This window comes from Harmonia axyridis, chromosome 6 (genome assembly GCF_914767665.1).
Source record: "Harmonia axyridis chromosome 6, icHarAxyr1.1, whole genome shotgun sequence".
Lineage (NCBI taxonomy): Eukaryota > Metazoa > Arthropoda > Insecta > Coleoptera > Coccinellidae > Harmonia > Harmonia axyridis.
Window position 1 is genome coordinate 23,551,997 of NC_059506.1, and position 22,079 is coordinate 23,574,075.

Here is a 22,079-nt window from a genome sequence, read left to right on the forward strand (position 1 = left end):
AATATCATTGAAAGGGACACCACCACGTGGTTGCAAAGTTCAAAATGAAATTAGAGATATTTCTTCTTACAAATCAACAATTTTACGGGGTTTCACATAATTTCCTTGAACAATATTCTACATGGAAAAAAAAAAATATTTTTAATTTTCAAATGAAAAGAAAAATATTTTTTTGGTAACTTTTCGTTTTTCGCAAAAAAATTGATAATATTTATATATATACTTTGTACAAATCACTTATATATTTTTGAAATATTCTTAAAAAAAACCTACCAATATCATTACAAAATAGGTCAATTTATTATTTCGTGAAAGTCGTCGTACAGAGCTGCCCTCTATTTATTAGCTTCGAAAAAGAAAGAAGATGAAGTGAATATACAACTTCGAACACTAAATAAAGTTTGGTCATCGCAGGAGCGCCAGAAGGAAAATGAATGGGTACCAAAGTTTGACTGATTCGCGAGAAACCACGTAGAGGTACTCCCTCTCAACAACTTAATTCGAACTTCATTTGAATGGTGAGCTTATCGCAGTCTTAATATTTTCTCCATATTCTAAAAAAATATAACAAATCAAGAAACCGACTACAACTAACAAGATGTATAAAAGGAATTGTGCGCTGATAAATGTACGCCTCTTTTTCATAAGTACCTTCACCAATTTCATTTTTCCTTCTGTTATGGGCGCATAACGCATAGTCAGCACCGTTTCACATAGACTATTTATTGGTTGCTTGAGTATTGGCTTTGAATGAGAGAAAGTACTGAAGGTCAAATCGCCATGGTAGGCTCCTAAACCGCTATGGCCCACTCCACCAAAGGGTAAGGTATCACAACTGAAATGCATCATGGTATCGTTCACACAAACCCCTCCACTCGAAGTTCTTTCAATGAAGAGATCAACTATTTTCTTCTTATTGGAAAACACATAAAGAGCTAGAGGTTTTTCTTTCGAATTAATCAAATTTAAGGCATCCTGGGCATCTTTTACTCTCACGATTGGCAAAATGGGTCCAAAAATCTCATCTTTCATCAGATCACTGTTTCGATCCACATTTGAGCAAATTGTTATGTCCATGTAGAGCTCCTTGATATCGTGATTACCACCATGAACAATTTCCTGACCTTCCAGAAGACCCAAAAGCCTGTTGAAGTGATTAAGATTTATGATTCTGCAATAATCTTGAGATTGTCTCATATCTAAACCGTATCTCTCTTTTTGAACTTTTTTGAAGGCTTCTATGAATTTTTTCTCGATTTCCTCAGTACATACGACGTAATCAGGGGCTATACAAGCCTGTCCAGCGTTTACTGCTTTGCCCCAAAGTATCCTTGCAGCAACTATTTCAATGTCAACTGAAGAATCTATGTAGCAAGGGCTTTTACCACCCATTTCTAAGGTTACTGGGGTGAAGTGTTTGGCTGCCATTTGCATCACTATAGACCCTATTCTGTTTGAACCAGTATAGAAGATGTAGTCGAACCTATTCTCTAGCAGTTGCTGAGATTCAGTGGGTCCACCAATAAAAACCTTATAACAGTCCTTATCTAGATATTGAGGTACTAATTTAGCAATCAGTTGAGCTGTAACAGGAGCCATTTCTGATGGTTTCACCAGTACACAATTCCCAGCTGCTAAAGCTCCAATAAGGGGTGTAAAGGCTAAGACAAGTGGGTAGTTCCAAGCCCCGATGACAAGTACTACCCCATAAGGTTCCGGTAAAATTTCTATTTGAGAAATAATTGTTACCAAATTTTTCTCGGCGCTTTTGGGTTTGGTTAAACGATCTAAATTGTGGAGCATATGTAAAATATCATTTTTTAAAACTTGAATTTCACATATTATTTCAGAAAGTACTTTTCGTTCCGATAGCATGGCTTGTATGAATTCGGTTTCGTTTTCTTCCAACAAATTCCATACATTTTTCAGTTGCTTCCTGCGAAATTCCAAGCTTCTCGTTTTGCCATTATTAAACGAATTTCTGAGCACATCGAGGATTTCAGATTGTGACTCCATTATCTGGAAAGAGAGTGTATTGTTTCAATAAGAAAATACTGATATTCTACAATATAGTGTCTCTATTTCAGCATCGTAATGAGTTCATTACAGTACTTTAAACAGGGCTGTAATGAACTCATTACAGCATTGTTTTCAGTTATATTTTTCGTTTTGTGGTTCTGCACTGACTTCCTGTTTCGATCCTATCAAATTTCAACACACTTCAATTGCCAATATAATATAATTTTTCTTGATTCTGGTGGTGTTAAATCGATTTCGTCAGAAATAATTCACGAATTTAATGCGCAATTATAAATTATTTCAAAATTCGAAACGTACGATTCAAATTCGAATTCCGCATTCTGTCAATTTTCGTAACAGTCACACCAACTGCCAAGATGCAATACAAATGTATAATCTGAATTTTGCATTGAATTTCTACAATATCCCATAAAACTTGACTGAAATAGAGTAAATGTCTTCTAATTCTCGTTGCAGAAGATAATTCCAACTCTAATGCGTTCGAAAACTCGAATTTCGCATTCGCGTTGGAATAGGAACCCATTCTGCAACTTGTTTTAGAATATATTATTATTATTTTCTCGTAAAATATCTCAAATCAAGTTGACCATGGAGTTGCATATCTTCAAAAGTTATATTCAAAACTGCGAACCTGTAAGTGCTAGGACTAGTAAAAATCTGATAAGGCAATAACTAGTGAGATTATTTCATTTAGATTTTTAAATAAAACGAGAATTCAGATAGTTTCGATAGGAGCTGAAAATAATTAATTTAGAACTCAAATTATATCTCATACTGAATGTCATTCACTATTCAATTTTTTTTTCGTATACAGAGAATTTACCATGTGAAGTTGAGCATGTTGATATACAGTGGACTCTCGTTAACTCGAAACACCACGGGACCAAGATTTTTCGTCGAGTTAGAGGTACCTAATGCGGAATAGAGATAAACCAAATTGAAATTCAAGTTTTAGATGGAAGAATATTGATATTTATTCCCTATAGTTGAAGTAGATCATATACATATTCAATGAATTTACTGAAAAATGAAATGTCTATAGATAATTTCATGATGAAATAGACCAACGACTGTCTGATCTGTTGACAAATGCCAATTGATGAATTTTGAATATTTTAATTAATCGGAAGTATTTTGCACCAAAAACAAATACATATTTCGCCATTCTTTACAAAAAATGTAAACAAACTGAAAACAAACACTTCATCTGGAAACGTAAATATCTCATGTGAATGATTAATTTTCAGAAGGGATAAGTAAACGTAAAATTCAAATTGCAGAGCTATCTACGACGAATCGTTATACATTGTACGTACAGGGTGTTTCGGATTCAGAATCGATTGAGCATTTATAGAATATTATGAAGTATATTTTGCAACGAGAAATTTTCTGTTTTTTAGAAAACCGGAAGCTCAAATGAAGAAATAATTGGTGATAAATTGTCTTTAGACCTTCTTATTTTGAAAATCAGTCAAATATATCAACAGAATTTTTTTTTTTAAAAAATGGTTTTTCCTCAATAACTTTCCATGCCTTGGTTTGATAGTTTTTCCGATAAAATATTTAGATAGCCCGCGAAGAATACTATCATTGTGATGGGCCACTTTTCAATATTGCTCAGTGACCCGCTTACGTGAAACACCCTGTACAAAACTGTTTAATTTTTTTTCGTAGAACTTGAAAAATCACCAGGAAGAATGAAAGTTTTAAGTGTGAGATATCTAGCAGATGTATTGGTGAAGATTCATTATAGTGAAATAATAAATGATAGTGAAAGTATAATATTAGGGTCCAAATGAAATTTTAAAAAAGCATAGTAGCCTAATCAAATCCACTCATTCAGTAATATATCGATAATTCTCATTGATTTACTGAAATCAAAAAATCATTTATATTATAAATTTCCCAAAAACGTGGTTTTAATCGATAATAGAATAATAAATATTGATTCAGTCGAGAGTTATCTGTAAATAACAACATGAAGTTTATGATAAATTAATTTCGAAAAGTTCGATAACCCATACATCATTCATGAAATACCTATCGCTAACGAAAAAAAAAGTTATTCGCAGAAAAAAATCTTTCATCGCATAGGTCCTTTTTCGTTATGTATTGAATCGATTGCACTAAATCAAAATTTTAAATTTCATCGAGCATAGATTTTTTATCTCAAAAGAATAACCCAATTAAAAATCTTGTGAAATGCAAATCATATAAAATTTCCGAAGAGAATTGAATCCTAAGTGGATAGTTTTCTATTCCTATTCGACATTTAGACTCTTCAAACTTACCCTTAAAGCCAACTATGAAGTTGACAAGTTGATTTCAAAATATTCCAAAGGTTTGTTATCACAATGAAGACAATTATTGAAAGGAAAAGGGATTCATAGAAAATGATCTTTCCTTGAAAATATTTTACTACCGATACGAACCATCGACGTTAACCCAAAATATCTGAACCATCACTGTCTAATATATATATGCTATGGAGACACATATGTTGAAGAAGCGATTGATGCTCTTACATCAGGATACTGTGATCAGAATTTTTAATGGGTGATGACCTTCAAATAGGTTGATATCAGTAATTGGCCATGGAAACAAAAAAAAGTGTTTCTAAATTGGTGCGGAAAATTTGAAGAAACAAAAATTGGGAAGGTATATCATTTGATTTTGTATTCTCAACTATTTTCTCCTTTCTTCTATCTTTTCAGGACAGGAATTCATTAGGAATGAAAAAAAATCAAGAAAAGCATCGACTTGATATCAATGTGGGTTCGTTCATTCATGCGCTTATTGGGGACCACATAACTATATGGTATCTATTTTATGAGATGTGATTGTTAGCAGTTATTTCATTTATATGAGGAGTTCTGATGAACGTTGAGTGGGCGTTTACTCATCCAGAATTTAACTGTCAGATTGTATTATGTAACTCGGGTCTGTCATGTTTTTTTTTGGCTTCTCTAGTTCCTAGAACTGCCAGAATTTCCGGAAAATGTTGTATCTCTTGTATAGTTTGATTATTTTTAGGTTTTATTTTTTTCGAGTATTTTTCGATGTTTTGATAAAATTTCTGTTATTTGGAATGCTATTCTTGATTTATAATTAATTTCAAAAACTTTATATCGCATCATTATACAGGGTGATTCACCGCGATGGCGTACTACACGTTTATGGATAACTAATCATAATCATAACTAATCATAATCATGAAAATTTGCTTGCTGGGGTCCAAGACTCCAAGACAATGATCTTTCTGCCTAAAATATATTCGCTTCTCTCCACCTTCCGGTTTTACCGGAAACAGACTACTACCTTCTTATTTCGAATGCCACACCCAGTTTATTATTGCAACATTACATACTTTCTTTGATAACAATTTCAGCAATGTGCCATAATTTCGATAAAAACTGAAGTGTTCAAGTGTTAATGAGATTCTCATGAAAAAATTATGACAACAAGGACACTAATTTTTTTTAAATAAATCTTCAGAAAAAGTTTTTTCGTGAGAACCTTTTTCATTTTCGATTCTGATAAAACGTAGTATTATAAGACTGTTTGCGGTTTGGACCAAAAATGTATATGGTTTTTATGAGAAGATCATGATCTTTGACAACTCAAATCCATCAGAGCATAGAATTTTCAAATTGCAACCTATATTTTTCATTCTTTCAGTCAATTCTATAAAAAGAGGGGGAGTTACTGAAACAAACCCTATACTCAAAACAAAAACTTTTAGAGTTATCAAGAGATAACTTGAAATGAGAAAAAATTGCAATTTCTGAATGGGTAAGTGTTAGTAGTCTGCGATTGCGTTTATATCGGGTGTCTCAAGTTATCGTATACAGGCAATATCTAGCTCATTTGACTAGGACAAGATAATAAAAAAACTAAAAAATTGTTTTGAATAAAATCAAAGTACCTCTCCAATAATGTATAAAAAAGGTTCTCATTTGATAGCCCTGTGGTAGCTAACCCTCACTTTTTATTTTCAAATGGCACCCCCTGTATATTGTCAGTGAAAATTGCGTGTCATTCTCTTTGGAATACAACGATAGCACATACATTTGGAAAAAATATTCAATGAATTTCTTGATTGAATATGGTCCAATATCTGCAATAAGTTTTGTGATTTCAATTTTAAATTTTTCTATATCAGATAAATCGGTTGAATACTTAGGTAGCATATTATACAATCTTATGCACATATTTTTTGCGTTTCGTTCAGAAAGTGCTTCGGAAAGTGGTACGGAACTCCACTGTTCATATTAGGGCTGGGACTTTTTCGCTTTTTTGTATTCGAATATTCATCCATAAATTTATTCGATTATTCGAATAATTCATTCAAACAAATATTTATGCTTGATTATTCATGAGTAGTCATGAATATTCAACTATTCGTTGATAATTCAGTGATTATTCAATGATTATTCAGTGATTATTCAATGATTATTCAATGATTATTCAGTGATTATTCAATGAATATTCAGTCAATATTCAGTGATTAAACTCATGTTTTAATGAACCAATAAAATCCGAGCGTTTTGATGAGTGAATATACCCTTTGCGACGTGGTATAATCGTTTTGGTGTTTTGCCTCTCGCCATATACGCTCTATTAGTGTGACGTCAAACACCTCCATTTTTGGTTCTCCTGTCAGTGTTCGGAATCCAAACAAATAAATTGTCATTCAAATTAGTACGGTCTCGTTGAAGGAATTGGCTTATTTTCATAAATGTCTAGAAATAGCACTGCATACGGAATAGGAAGGCAAGGTTACATTTTCGAATGTAGAATCTTATATTATTATTATTAAAACTCTTTATTGGTAAATTCATATGTTTGTATCTCATTTTTATATTTTTTCATTGATGAAATCCAAATTTTGTTAATTTTTCTTTGGCTGAATACCTTTTTCTACTACTATCAAATGAATAATTTTAATTCAATTGTATCCATCAATTTCAATATTATGTAATTTTCAGTAATTTTAATATTAATAAAACGATTTGTCCGTAGTGAATCACAAAACCTTGTGTTAATCATTCCTGAATAGTGAGTCAAGTGATCATTCAAACTTTCATTCGTTACTTCGTAAATATCCAACTACTCACTGAATAGAAAACTATTCACTAAATAATCAGTGAATACTCAACTATTCACTGATTATTCATGAATAGAAAAGTAGTCATTGATATTGATTATTCAACTATTCAGTGAATACTCGACTATTCACTGATTATTCATGAATAGAAAAGTAGTCAGTGAATATTCATGATTATTCGAATAATGCAAAATACAATTATTCGAATAATTATTCAATGATTATTCGAATATTCAAATCATTCATTCATGATTCTCAACCCTAGTTCATAGTCTTTAAAATATTGGGGATTTATTTTCGAAAATAGTAAACGTTCCAAAACGTATAGTCATGGAAGTGTGAGCATGAAATTATCTCTAAAATGAGTAAGTGTTGTATAGGAAACGAGAGTGATATATTTACGGTAATGTATTTATCGGAATTTCAAGATATTTCGTCCTTATTGATACGGTTGAATGTTTATTTTGTCGAGACTAAAACGAATATCTGGCTACTGAAGGATTGTAGTGGTCATGGAGATAAAATGAGGATTAATTGATGAAAAGATTATTTTCTCGTGAATAAACTAATAAAAAACCTCACGTTGATGTAATTAATTTTTCGAAACGATTCAAACAAGCAGGATACTCATGGTGCAATTCTTAAACAACATTTCCTTGAATTGAAATCTAATGAGAAATTCGATGAGGAATTTTACACTGACGCTTCCTAAGATAATCATGGAGTTGCATGCTCTATTATCAATAAATCCAATAACTCAATATCCTTCAAACTTCCACTTACTTGCAGCATTTATAAATAGTTCACCAGTATATATACTGGTGAACTATTCGCTATCTACAAGTCCCTTTTCAGCATCATGACGCCAGGCCAAGATATAGCAATTTTCACAGATTCACTATCATCCATTCAGTCGTTATTCAACTTCTACTCAAATAATCCACTAATACAAAAAATTCATGAACGATGTCATATCCTCAAAACCAACAAAGACATCTCTACGACAATAATTTGGATACCATCCCATGTAGGCATAGAAGAAAATGAAGCTGCAGACCAATGCGCGAAAATGGCACGATCCTCGGACCTTCCCATCACAAATTTTCAGTTACACTCAGACGTAAAGGCGATAATTAAGTTGAAATCTCTTCAAGACTGGCAAACTAAATGGAATAGCAGCAATAACAAGCTACATACAATTCAACCTGAAATTGATTCCCCGATAAAAATCATTCTCAATAGAAAAGACCAAATTGTTATGATGAGATTAAGAATATCACATACCAAGCTGACACACGGCTACTTGATGTCATCTAATGTACCTCCTATGTGCGATCACTGTTCTGACACCTTTTTAAGTGTAGAACACCTTCTATCTCGATGTCCACATTATGGTGAACTCCGTCGTCGAATAGGACTAAAAGATAATCTGAGAGAAAATCTCACCTAGAAAACTCAAATCGAAGCATCAATTCAATTTCTGAAAGATTGTCAACTGTATAATCAAATTTGATTGTTATCATTTTAGGTCAATGTTTCCTTTTTTTGTGAATTTTATGAATGTACTGTATTATTTGTTATACCTAGAGGATAAGTACATTGTACCTCGTGTCAATGGCCTAGCTGCTGAGACACGTTAATTTAAATTAAAAAAAAATTATTCGCGCTGTCAGCTCTCAAATACCATTAGATATACAGTGGTCTCTCGTTAACTCAAACCTCGTTAACTCTAAATCCTCGTTAACTTGAATTATTTTCAATCCCCTTGGAAAAACCTGTCTGAGCCGAAAAATATCCATGCATAACTGGAAATGATTTTAGGGATATATTTTACCATTTTTACCTCTATCTGGGAGTGTATAGATAATTGCGGTGGACAAACACATTTTTAACATATTTATTAAAAAAAAATTGTAAACCCTTCGTTTTTTCCCCAAATTTCAATCATTTACTCCTTGCTATAGTATCTATTTTACCAAAAAAAAATTTTAATTTAAACAGCTCCTTCTGGGTGTTGCAGTTTCTTTGTCAGTTAGTTTATGTACGATCACTCCTATACTATAAGGAAACAAATATCACTTATCTTCACCTCTAGAACTTGAATTTTCATTTGGTTCACTTTTATATCTCAAGATGAATTTAATCAAGAATGACCTGTATAACTCGAACTACGCATATGTCCAACTTATACGTAACTCGACGAAAAATCTTGGTCCCGCACTGAGAGAAATCCATATTTTTTTTATTAATAAAGCACTAATTTGGAGGTTATTTATTAATTATTATTAATAATTAATAGTTAAATTATGCATTTAAAAGAGTTCATTAATAGATAATAAAATATTTGTTTACAAGGTATTTGATAATATTTAATATATTTCGGTGATAAATAATTTATATGAACTTACGTTATCTCCAGAAATAACAAAAATTCAGTGTAAACAAATTTTCAACTGGTACCTAGTTAACGAACATTTGCTATTTATGAATAAACTCTTATAAGAATTCAATAATTTTTTCACTCAGAATATAGGATTTATTAAAAATTAACATACTAACATAATTCTAGCGATCCAATCTGTGAAAAAGTTTAAAGACACATCCCTCAAAGAGAAGCGCATCTCCTTGAAGGATATGTCCTTGAACTTTTCCTTTGATTTGAATTTCCTTTTTAAACATGAAATCTATGTTACTATGGCCTTATTGAACGCCGGTTAGCATATCTGTACTGAATTTTGGATTTAGATCGTTTGTACCTACTCAGTTATTAGTTGTGTTGGCAGAACAGTGGTAAGAGGGAACATATGCGATTAAGAAGACTAGTGTTCAAACTCGGATACCCTCAATATGAACTCTAAAAAATTACTTAGATTGACAAACGGTTCTTCTCAGACCCTAACAATCGGATAATAGAAACAACCAAAATAATTATCTGAGAAATACGTCAACTATTACTGAATTGAAAAATTTTTTTTTATTCAGCTTGGATACCTATTACATATAAATAAGGTTATTACTCAATGATATATTAACCTCAAATAGGTATATTTATTTGCTTCAAATGGATATTTCTTCAGCATTATTAATATAAGTTGTGCATAAATAAATGAAGTATAATAATAAATGATGATTATTGGTGGGATTTCAAATAAATTATTTATTTCCATGAAACTAATATTTTTTGGTCCATATATCCAATAAATGATTTATTAACTATAATGCATTTTCGATTATATCAAATAAACACTTCTCTCTGTGCGTGGTGTTTCGAGTCCACTTCATTGATTTTTTTGTTCACGCAAATGTATTCTCCGAATAACAATTATTACTCAGCATGAGGCATGAAGGAGTTGAAATACAAATTTCTCAATCGATTATCATTTAATGATGTGTGATATGAATACGTTTCAATCTTCCTCCTGTGGAATTTCTCAACGTGCACCAACAAAAATATGGTAGGTATAAATCACTGTCAATCGTTACAAAACAATTAACAAAGACTCATTGAGACATCCTTCGAAGTTTAATTTTTATGTTTCTGGAGTATCGACAACCACAAAGGTTCTTGAAATGAAAAATGGAAATCATTATTGCAAAAAGTAGATTTCACGTGAATGGGAGAGAAAACGTGACCAAAGCAGTAGGTACCGAAGGAGGACATTGGCAACGTGATTTGCAATCATAATATATTCATGTGGGTGATACCAAGAGAGATACATCGCATATTTCACACTACCTATCGTTCATTATTTCCTATTTCAAAGCAAAATACACTGCTCAACAATTGATAGGGATCACTTACTTGTTCTAAATTTATTTCTGAAATATTCGCTCCAAGATTATAAATTTAGTCAGATATCAGAGTATTTTCAGTTGATAATATGGTTCACTTGAGAAAAGAATGAAAAAATGGAAAGTTGGAGAGAAAAAAAGACTTTATTAGGAACACGCAAAATTCTGTGTTTGAATAACATAAAAATTTTATGATGAAACCACAAGAAGGCTGAAGTTTCGGTTAAGCTAGTACCTAGTTGGTCCCCCACGAGCTTGTCTCAAGCATTCTATCCTACGAGGCATACTTTCGATCAAACGATTTATAAAATTTTGGGGCAAATTCGTCCAAATATCCCGTAAAGCGTTAGAAAGGTCCTCCAGGTTATTGATTGGTTGTTCTAAGGTTGACAATTGTCTAGACATCTCAGACCAGACATGTTCGATGCAATTCATGTCTGGAGAGCGAGCTGGCCAGTCCATCCTATCAATAGCATGAGTTTCTAGCGCTTCATTAACCAGACGACTACGGTGTGGACGGGCATTATCGTCAATTAAAATGAAATTCTCGCCCACGGCAGCCGCAAACGGAACAATTATGGGTACAATAATCATATCTCTGGCTGGTCATGGTGGTGTTCTGCAGAACAACCAACTCTGTGCGTTGGTTCAAACAAATGCCTCCCCATACATATATAGAACCTCCGCCAAAAGCTGTTGTGGGTACCATAAACTGTTCTGCATACCTTCGACCTCTTTCCCTCCAAGCAAGAATACGTCCATCGGAGTTGACCAAACGAAATCTAGACTCATCCGTAAATAAACATCGGCTCCAATCTCCAAGTGTCCAATTGCGGTGCTCCTCAGCCCATTGCCGTCGATGAACCCGGTGTTCCCTATTCAAACGGGGATGTTGTACCCTCCTACGTGCTCTCAAACCACGAACATGTAGTCGTCGTCTTACAGTCTGGTTCGAAATTAGAACTCCTGTTGCAACTTTCAGTGATCTATTGAGCCGCGACGCCGGGTAAGTGGGATTTCTCCTAGCATTGAGGATCAAAAGACGATCTTGGGCAGCTGTTGTACTGCGCTGCCGACCTCCCCCATGAACATAAGCTACTGAGTCGTTTTGGATGAACCTATTCCAAGCCCGACTCACGACACTTTGCGAAACATTCAACCGCCGGGACACTTCTCGCTGTATCCACCGTATGATTTGGTCCAGTTGCACAGGAGCCAAACGTCTTCTCGGCATGACTGATAAGTTGATATTGTTCTCATTTCTTCAATTATTGTCACCTTATGTGTTTGAACGAGAGAAAAAAACAGATTTAATAACAAATACCACATTGCTTTCCACTCCACCTGTAATAGCCTACAGATAATAATCGATTTTGTGAACAAGAGCCGATGAAGTGAGGAAGACTTTGATATAATCATTTCAAAACATCTTACTTTTTCCTTAGAGAACATAAAATGTACAGATATTCACGAGATAACTTGAAAAAAATACAAATGAAGAGAAGTTCATAAGTGATCCCTAGCAATTGTTGATCAGTGTATTAGAATGAAAGCATCTCGAAAAAGATAAGACTTCTTCAAGAATCCCCAGGGCCGTCGCTAGCCAAACTGCCGCACTAGATAGAGGTCAATTTTGCCGCCCTAACAGTAGCTCACTCGGCAGAATGCTAAAAATTAATATTGTATAATCGGGGTTCTACAGCCCCGGCAAAAAAGTGCGAAAAACCCCACACTTTTTCATAAAAAGTTTTTTAGGAAGGAAAAAATGTATTTTAAGTGTAATTATTTTTTATGGATTCAAATTTTAATCCAATTTATAGATGATTTAGGATAACTGGAATGCAATAAACAATAAATGTTCTCAACTGAATTCTAATGAATGAATGATAAAATATATGAATTGATTTCTGGTCTCAGATCCTTTTACTGAGTTTTGACTTCATATAACGCTCGAACATTGCGTTTTTTTTTCTTTGATATGATTGAATTACCCGAATGAACGATTATTTTAAATTCGTATAAATGTTACAGTTCTTCACGATGCAAAGAAGTATAAGATTAGTAAATTTGATAAAAAAATCACTTGTGAAATTTGTTTAAATCAATAAAAAATATTTAATTCCTTCTTCCAGTAATCCAGATTTCCCAGAAAAAGTAGATAATGCCGCCCTACATTATTTGCCGCCCTTCTAGAGAGGGCCCTGCAGTTTCAGGCTCCTAGTTCAGTTTCGATTTCAGCAAAAGCTTGAAAATTTGTTTTTTTTTTGTTTTAGATTATCGAGTAAAACAATCGAAGGATACGGATGAACCATTATTTAATTCGAATGCGCCCACGCCCAACACTAGATAATTTGAAATAAAAAATGAAGAATATTTCAAAATAATGGAATGTGGTATGAAATAATAAAACTTCTTATATTTCTTGAGGAGGATCAGTTGGAAGTGATAAAATGGAATTGTTTTCCTATATTTTGCATTCCATTCTGGGGAATCAACATTCTTATTAGAGAATTGAAAAGAAAATAATCCAGAACCCCAAGTGGCAATAAAATTCGGCAACGTAAAGCGAAATCCGACAATCCTGCCGAGTGCATGTGTTTTTTTTAACGTCAATAACTCGTAAACAGCAGTATGAGGGGGTCACGCCACATCTGAATATTTATGAGTATAATATATAATAATTTATATAACTGAAACTGTGAAACTCATGAAGGGGTGGGAAAAAATGATTTAGATAAGTTAGTTTACATTTAGATTTCTCATATTTAAAAAAAATGGTAAAAAAATGAGAACTTTTGGAACAATCTCAAAATGTCTGAGCTTCCTTAATTTTTGTGGAGCAGTATATCTCGCTTCGTTCTCGAGTTACCGGACGTTTCTGATAACGTAAATGACCGTTTTAAATAATTAATATTAATTCAAATTAATTGGTTTCTGTGCGAGATATTTAAAAAAAAAAAAATTTTTTTTCGGAAACATTTATGATTTAATAAATATGAAAATATTGGGAATATTGGACACAATTTTATTCTATCGTTTAAATTGTAACAACGCCGACCTTTCGAAACAGTTCGTTTCTTTTTCAAGGCTAGTTACGACAAACAATATTGTACGTTTATTAAAATCATTAAGACAATCTTCACGGAATCGAAATTCTTTTACACCGCAGATAATCAACATCGACATCCATTAAGTTATTTTCAATATGTGTAATGGATGTTGATGTTGATTATCTGCGGTGTAAAAGAATTTCGATTCCTTGAAGATTGTCTTAATGATTTTAATAAACGTACAATATTGTTTGTCGTAACTAGCATTGAGAAAAAAACGAACTGTTTCGAAACATCGGCGTTGTTACAATTTAAACAATAGAATAAAATTGTGTCCAATATTCCCAATATTTTCTTATTTATTAAATAACAATGGATGATAACCAAGTAATCATTTATGATTTATATGATATTGATAAGAGATCATAGAAAATCATTTTAGAGATATGGGGGAAGGTTCGTATTTTTAACACACTTTTTCAACTGCAGATTTGTCGGAAAGCATACCGTTACCGGTTTTTCAAAAATGTCATCCGTTTCAAAAATTATTGAGTTTTTCGACTTCATCATTGTGGGACATCTTGAATAAGGGAGATGGATTGAGTGATACATTTGAAATGTCTAGGGGATATGGAAAACGTAATTTTGAGGAACCGTTTACGCCAAAACTCAATTTTTTTTAGCTCAAATGAACCAATCTTGAATATTTTGGTCATTTTACAATTTTCATTAACCCCTTTTTACAAACTTAAAATATCTCAGAAAATCACATTCTCAAGAAAATCAAATTGTTTTATCATGCTCACAATCAAAACATTTAAATCTTTGTTTATATATAAAATTTTTGAGAGAATTTTTCTTATTACTTGAGGAAAAATTGCAATTCAATTCTCTTAAGTTTGTAAAAAAGGCTCAATAAAATTGGGCATCTACATTGTAGAAATAACCCAAATATTCAAGGTGGCACATTTGAGCTGAAAAATTGATTTTTGGCGTAAACGGTTCATCAAAATTACGTTTTTGATACACCATTGTGAAGAAGCTTCCAAGACCTTTCAAATGAAGTGTCACTCAACCTCTCTCCCCTATTCAAGGGGGTTGAAGCGCCCCCGCTTAGGGAGGTTGCTCGTTTAAGACTCAACTATACGTCAAAAAATGTCCCCCATACAAAATCATTCGATGAGTTTCGGGAAATTGTTCCAATCATTATGGAATAAGAAATATACGGGGTGACACATCTGAAATGGAACACCCTATGTAAACCAAAACGTTACTGAAAGAAACATTTCAGAATTTTTCGAATATCTCGAACAGAAACCAAGATAAAGATAAATATTGGAAAGGTCATTTTTCAGAAACGTCCAGTAATTCGAGAACGAAGCGAGATATTTACGATCTGATTTCCCATATCTTATTATTACGAAAAAAAATCGGGATTCTTGATTTTCTCTTATCGAATTTAAGACACCTTGTTTATTTTCAATTTCAATAATTATGTGATTATAATTTTCTGAAAATTTTTTTTTTCAAATTCCATAATTAGTTAACAATTCATACATCTTGTTTCCGAGCTAGTAGGATCCGGTGAACAACCAATTTTTGTACCAACTTTTATGCCCATAGCTTTTATACTTTTTGAGAAAAGTTCTTGACTGTAAACGGACATTTTTTTTAATTTAAACAGTTTTTTAAGACGAAAGCTAACATATTATAAAAGGCTGATTTTAAGAGCAATTGATGTGCCACAATCATTGGCAAAAAAATTCTTTTTTCCAATTAATTTTTTCTCGAACGATTCCATAGGTTTGCTATTGGAAATGATTGACCAAAATCGAACAAAAAACTCGTCCGCCTTGCAAAGCTATTTGTCTCCAAGAGCTCTATGAGAATTATTCATATGAAATTTGGTACAAAAGTCACTTTTTATTTTAAAATCATTTGATTATCTAACTTTGATAAGGAATTCATTTGATAACATTCATCTCAATCATAGCTCTCAAAAAAATGATATACTTTTAGGTATGCAGCAATTCATAATAAAAAACAACATTTTGCCAACCAAAATATTATATGTATGGGAATATTTAAAATTCACATTTTTTTCTTTAGATGAGTAATAAATGAATTTAATATCAATGATAACCAAATGATTTCAGAATCATGAGAAATACTGTTCATTCAAAGAAATCAAAAAACAATTTGAAGACCATTTTGATTAATTTCTTCAATCTGTTCAGTCGATCATCTATGGCCATAAAACAATATGATTTTCTCTTGAGTTTGGTTTTGAGGTTAAACGAATGGTGCATTTGAAAAAAAGTGTTTCTTGAAGATAATTAATGAAAAATTCAAAAATTTTTTCAGAAGTGTGGTGTCTTTAGTCATCCATTCATTGCATCATAAGAAAATCTTGATCACCTACCTAGATGGAATCCTTCAATTCAGTTCACTTCTAGTCCATCTACTTAATTCACTTCAAACTGATTTGCCAATTTTTGGCGATTGCGGTTCCACAAAGATTGCGAACTGGTTTGGAGGTCACGCGTGCAAATTTTTAATCCTATCAGTATCAACTTTTGGAGAGTTTTGACATCACATTCGCAATAAAATGTTCATACGAAATCCTTGAAGAATCTTGTGACGTCACACACATATGGCCAAAAAAAAACTTCGGTTTGGAAGACCCATCTATTATGGATTCACTAGGTCTGATCAGTTCACACTTTAATGACGTACATCATACTCATCTCAGAATATTAATTTTTGTAGATATTGTCCAGTAGATATGTACAGGGTGGGCGAATAAGCGAGGTAAGCAGCTATATCTCAGGATCCACTCATCGTAGAGACTTGCGATAAAAATTTTTACCACTGTAGTGTACAAAAAAATTACAAATTAGTTTGAAGTTCACACCTCTACCGGTAGGGGGCGTAATAGCTGTCGTCGAGAAGAAAAATGAATTTCACTCGAAAATGTTCCATATCAAGTCGATGAAAAATATCATCACTGTTATCCTTGGAAAATTCTGTATCTTTTTGAATTGCCACTTTCGATTTTATGACATCAAATAAGGATAGGGAAAAGGAAGAAATTTGATTGATTGAATTGTCTGTAACTTCAGTTTGGCTTAACATTTTTGAGCAAATTAGATCTCGTTTGGGAGATCTCGTTTGGGAGACTACACTTTGTTGATTGAGGAAAAAAATATACTCATGATAAATTTGATTTTGCTGCTTTCTATAGAGGGTGCTAAGTCAGAAGTTGATTGTTTTGTTCATTTTTCTCCAAAATTTCGAATGTAATGATACAGTTTTATTAACACAAATAGAAATTCCATCAAATTTACATGAGAAAACCTGAAGTGTTCTGAAGTCATGGCCGAAAGAAAATATTCTTCATTGAAAAACCAAATTTTCCTTTGGCGTTCTATGGCAACGCATGTCAGTGTTTGAGAAAAAAAGTATAACCAAAACAATTTTCAATGGATCATATAAATGATCTGAGTAACAAAATTTACTATCTTAAGTATTCGAATTGTCTTCCATCTTGTAGCACACATTGTTCTAATATTTGTTTATGTTTGTTATCGTGGGATGTTATCACCTTACTGTAAATTCCTTTCAAGATTGAAATCAATAAAGAATAACCAGGAATTTATTCAAAAATATAATTGGAATCAGAATAAGTTGTACAGCATCAAATTCGCTACAATTTTGTATTTTTCTGATCTTTTTTCTGAATCAGGATGCAGCCGATCAAAAATAGAGAAATTTTCTCAAAATGACAAAAATTGCCAAAAAACGGAGTATCCTTGTATTCGCCAGTGAAGCAGGCCCCAAAAATGTGATTGATGGAGGATTTGACCTACATAGAGTGGTTTGGACGACGTCAAGTGTAACAACAAAGTAACATTCCAAGTTGTTTTCCAAAACTACGTGGACTACATCAGAATGCACTTTGAGAGCAATGTCATAATGTTTTTTATAGTTATCCTAGTGGGATCAACTACCAAAGCATCAAGGTAGTAGAACGTTATCGGCGTTCCTTGCTGAACTTCTCTACTAAGTTTGTGTTTTCCAAGACAACCTCAGTCAGCACCAACACACAGGCTAAATTTCGCTCCAACGACACAAACAAGATGAATTATATAAATATACTGAATGTTGAACTGGAAATCAAGGTGATCCAAATGAAGCGGGCAGTAGAAAACTTGATACTTTGAACTTACAGACTGCTGTATTACGCGAAAGAAACTGATTTTCTAGTGGTGCTCAATACTTTGGTGTCTTCTTCCAGAAAAGTGGAAGAGGCAACATAAAGGGATATACTTTTTCTGCAAGCTTTAAGAGGGTGCGATACCATCTCAGCATCTGTTGGTATTGGAAAGAAGATGGTGATATAGATGTGGATGATATGATATCTATGATGGTTCCCAACACCACAACAATGGATGCTACACCAGAACTGCTCCACATAGTAGCTGCATGGGCATCACCACTGGCTGCCACTGTAAAAAGGCTAGTCTGAGATGCTCCGTAGTAATCAAGTACTGCGTGAACACAGTATGCAAAAACAACCCTCAGTCTGACACCTAAGAAGTTGATACTAACGACGAGAGAGGAGAAAAACTCACCTTTACACCTCTCCTAGATAAGTCGATGGACCTTGAAAACATCGGCTATGACAATGTAGAGGATACACAAGCGCAACAAATTGTTGGTGGCTCCAACAAGTTTTTCTTTAAAAATTGTATACCTATGCTTGTATCACTTATATACCAACATTATTCTTATTCCAATCATTATTTTTCATTAATTCTTGGTTATTATTTGTTGATTCTACCTAGTTGATCTGATTATTGAGGTTCAAAATGAGTAGGGGTTGATATGAATTTACAGTAAAGTGATAACATGCCACGATAACATTGAAATAATTACACTTCACAAAAACAGGTACTTAGTCAGAGCAACATTCCCCTCCCTATGATACAGTATGTCGATATTTATGAGACGATTGCTATTATTACCATAGAACCAATGATAATTGATAATTAGAGGATCAAAACCTTAGTTTTTTGCAATTTTTGACATTTTTAAAAAATCCCTCTGATTTTGATTAATTTTGATCGGCTGTATATCGGTTCCTATTAGGTTTAGAAAAAAGTTTTTGAACAGAAAATAAAAGGCAATGTAATACTCTGCAACTTTGAAAATGAACATTTCGGTCGAAAACTAATTGAGTTAGAAGTTATAGGCAAAAAACCGAAAAAAGTCCGAAAATGTTGAGGTTCTTCGGCCCTCCTCAAGTTAGCACAGGGTTCTCATGTTGGATAACTCGACAGAGTCATACCACAGCACCCCCGAACAACCTCTAGAAATTTCAATATGTTCGGAATTTTTTCCAGCAGACCACACTTTTTTTGCTTCCTCTGCTGAATTAATAAGTGAAGAAAATGTAGAACACCGTTGCAAAAAAAATGCAAGAGATGTATTTTATGAAATGGAAAATAATTTTTGATTCATTTAAAGATATTCTCCTCGAGTCTAGTAGAGCTGCTCCTAATGCGAAACGAAGGAATTTGCAGATGTGCGCCAATAAAAGGAAATCGAGTTCTGCTTCGTTAAAATTGGAAGGTTTCTTTATGGAACGAAGATAGTCCGGCGGGACTCCAGCGAAAATTTTACCATATCGCTTCAGTAGAAATTGTCTGGAAAGGTGGAGAAGCAGTTAATTGCAAAGTTCATTATTTTAAAGGGAATGGATAATTCTTGAATTAAAACAGGTAGAAAACATAATTACATATTTTTTGAAATAACTGATTTTCAAAAATCCTACTGTATAGGAGGAGTAGAATATAATCCTCCCTTCCCAGGGTGGAGAAAAAAAATGGCCGAAGTAAATGGCTGGTCCCCAACACGAAGAACCCTACCTTTTGTCTTTTACAATTTTGATGGTTAAATGTTCATCTAAAATAAGAACTGATAGATTATTCTTAACAGTAAACCCATCAAGGAATAACGATCAATCAAGTGGATGGTACAAAAAACACTCTTGTGGGAAAAAACGAACTTTCGAATTGGATTAAAAAATGAGCAAGAAAGGCAGGATCAAATACAAAGGAAATAAAAATAATAAACCACTCTATGCGGTCGACATCAGTCAGTAACTTGCCTAAAGCAGGGATGAGTGAACAACAGTTAATTAAAATTACAGTTCAGCCAACTCAATTGAGCCTTATCTGCAAATGGATAATGAGCATTATTCCAAGATCATAAAAACCCTTGGAAGTGACGACTTAGAACCTCCAGCTCACAAACAGAAAACAGAAGATCCTGCAGCCATTCCTCATGCTTCTCAGTTGACAGCTGAACCCATCAACAACATCAATGATTTACTTACACTCAACGTTATCAACGAGTCAACAAAGATTTCAACCAATACTCCTACTGTATATACAAAATTGTAATTTATATTTTAAGTGTAGATAAATAATTAGGTTTGTAGTATTTTGTGATTCAATGAATTACCTGTTTTCCAGTCAGCTGAGTGGACTGCACAAGATGAACCGAATCCAAAGCGAGTATTCATCAGTATTCTGGGATCCGCAAGATATAATATTCATTGATTACCTCCAAAAGGGCCAGACCATCGACAGTGCTAATTATATAGCGTTATTGGATCGTTAAAAGGATGAAATTGTTAAAAAACGGCCCCATTTGAAGAAAAAAAGGTGCTGTTTCATCAAGACAATGCGCCGTGTCACAGATCAATGAAAACAATGGCAAAATTGCATGAATTGGGCTTCGAATTGCTTCTGCATCCACCGTATTTGCCAGATCTGGCCCCCAGCGACTTTTTCCTGTTCTCAGACCTCAAAAGAATGCTCGCCTAAACTGAGGCCTATTTTGAAGCGAAAGACAAAAATGGTATCGAAAAGTTGGAAGATCGCTATAATCGTTGTATCGTCCTCGAAGGCAACTATGTTGAATAATAAAATCGAATTTTGCCAAAAAAATATGTTTTACTATAGTGGACCGGGGACTTTTCAATTGGTCTGATAATGGGTAGAATGTTTTGTGAGCTAGGTGATGGAGAATAATTTGTCACCCATGAAATAGTCTTGTCGAATACCATTCGGTTTTCTAATTTTTCCTGTGGAAAAAAATGAAAAGCCCTTATGACAAAACTTACGAATATCTGTCAGAAATTAACACTTGCCTCATAATTTAATGAAACATTTCTCAAGCCCGAAACCTAAGCCTGAGGGCGGTCACCAAGGCATTACAAAGGCTGGTATCCTAGGGATAATACTACCGATAATTATATGATTTTAATACTAGATTGACTCACCTCATCAAGTTATATATGAAACATTCCCTCGTTCATATACATAAAAATTTAAAACCATTTCTTCGATCTTCTACAAGTTACCTTATTAGTGTTGGGGAATCGCCAAGTATATTTCTTCTTTGCGTCTACTTTCTGGCCCATAATTTCTTTGCATTCTTTCTCCCTTTTTTTTTGAATATTTTCAGCAGTAGCTTAGTGTCAACCATTTTGTATTGTGATAATAGTACTACTATCAATTATCTAGCACGAACTGATAGTGCAATAGTGCTGGCAAGACAATCCATAATAAACAGTGCAGTTAGTAAACACAGTGGCTTAAGGCCCACCCCATTCGCCATTTATAAGTAAAATTTGAATGGGAATACATGAGATTTGAATGAAAATCGTAATTAAAAGGCTATAACAATTGAATATAGTGATCAACAATTGCTAGGGATCACTTATGAACATCTCTTCATTTGTATTTTTTTCAAGTTATCTCGTGAATATCTGTACATTATATGTTCTCTAAGGAAAAAATAAGATGTTTTGAGTTGATTATATCAAAGTCTTCCTCACTTCATCGGCTCTTGTTCACAAAATCGATTATTATCTGTAGGCTGTTACAGGTGGAGTGAAAAGCAATGTGGTAGTTGTTATTAAATCTGTTTTTTCTCTCGTTCAAACACATAAAGTGACAATAATTGAAGAAATGAGAACAATATCAGCTTATCAGTCATGCCGAGAAGACGTTTGGCTC

The 22,079-nt window shown here is 33.3% G+C and overlaps 1 protein-coding gene across 4 annotated transcripts; it reads right to left on the reverse strand.

The window, feature by feature from the left end:
* Window positions 1-398: 398 nt before the first annotated feature.
* Window positions 399-21,501, reverse strand: LOC123682499 (aldehyde dehydrogenase family 3 member A2-like). Of its 4 annotated transcripts, none has more exons than XM_045621144.1 (2): window positions 21,341-21,501; window positions 399-2,019 (listed from the first exon to the last, which is right to left on the reverse strand). In XM_045621144.1, exon 2 carries the CDS (start codon window positions 2,014-2,016, stop codon window positions 508-510), a length of 1,509 nt encoding a protein of 502 aa, XP_045477100.1. In that variant the 5' UTR covers window positions 2,017-2,019; window positions 21,341-21,501; the 3' UTR covers window positions 399-507. The 4 variants fall into 4 exon arrangements, with proteins under 4 accessions (XP_045477100.1, XP_045477097.1, XP_045477099.1 ...); XM_045621141.1 differs by lacking the exon at window positions 21,341-21,501 and adding an exon at window positions 16,412-16,717; XM_045621143.1 differs by lacking the exon at window positions 21,341-21,501 and adding an exon at window positions 8,432-8,624.
* Between the last annotated feature and the right edge of the window lie 578 nt (window positions 21,502-22,079).

Excerpts from the sequence above, each read along its gene's own strand:
- LOC123682499 (XM_045621144.1), bottom strand. The coding sequence starts at position 2,016 with ATGGAGTCACAATCTGAAATCCTCGATGTGCTCAGAAATTCGTTTAAT.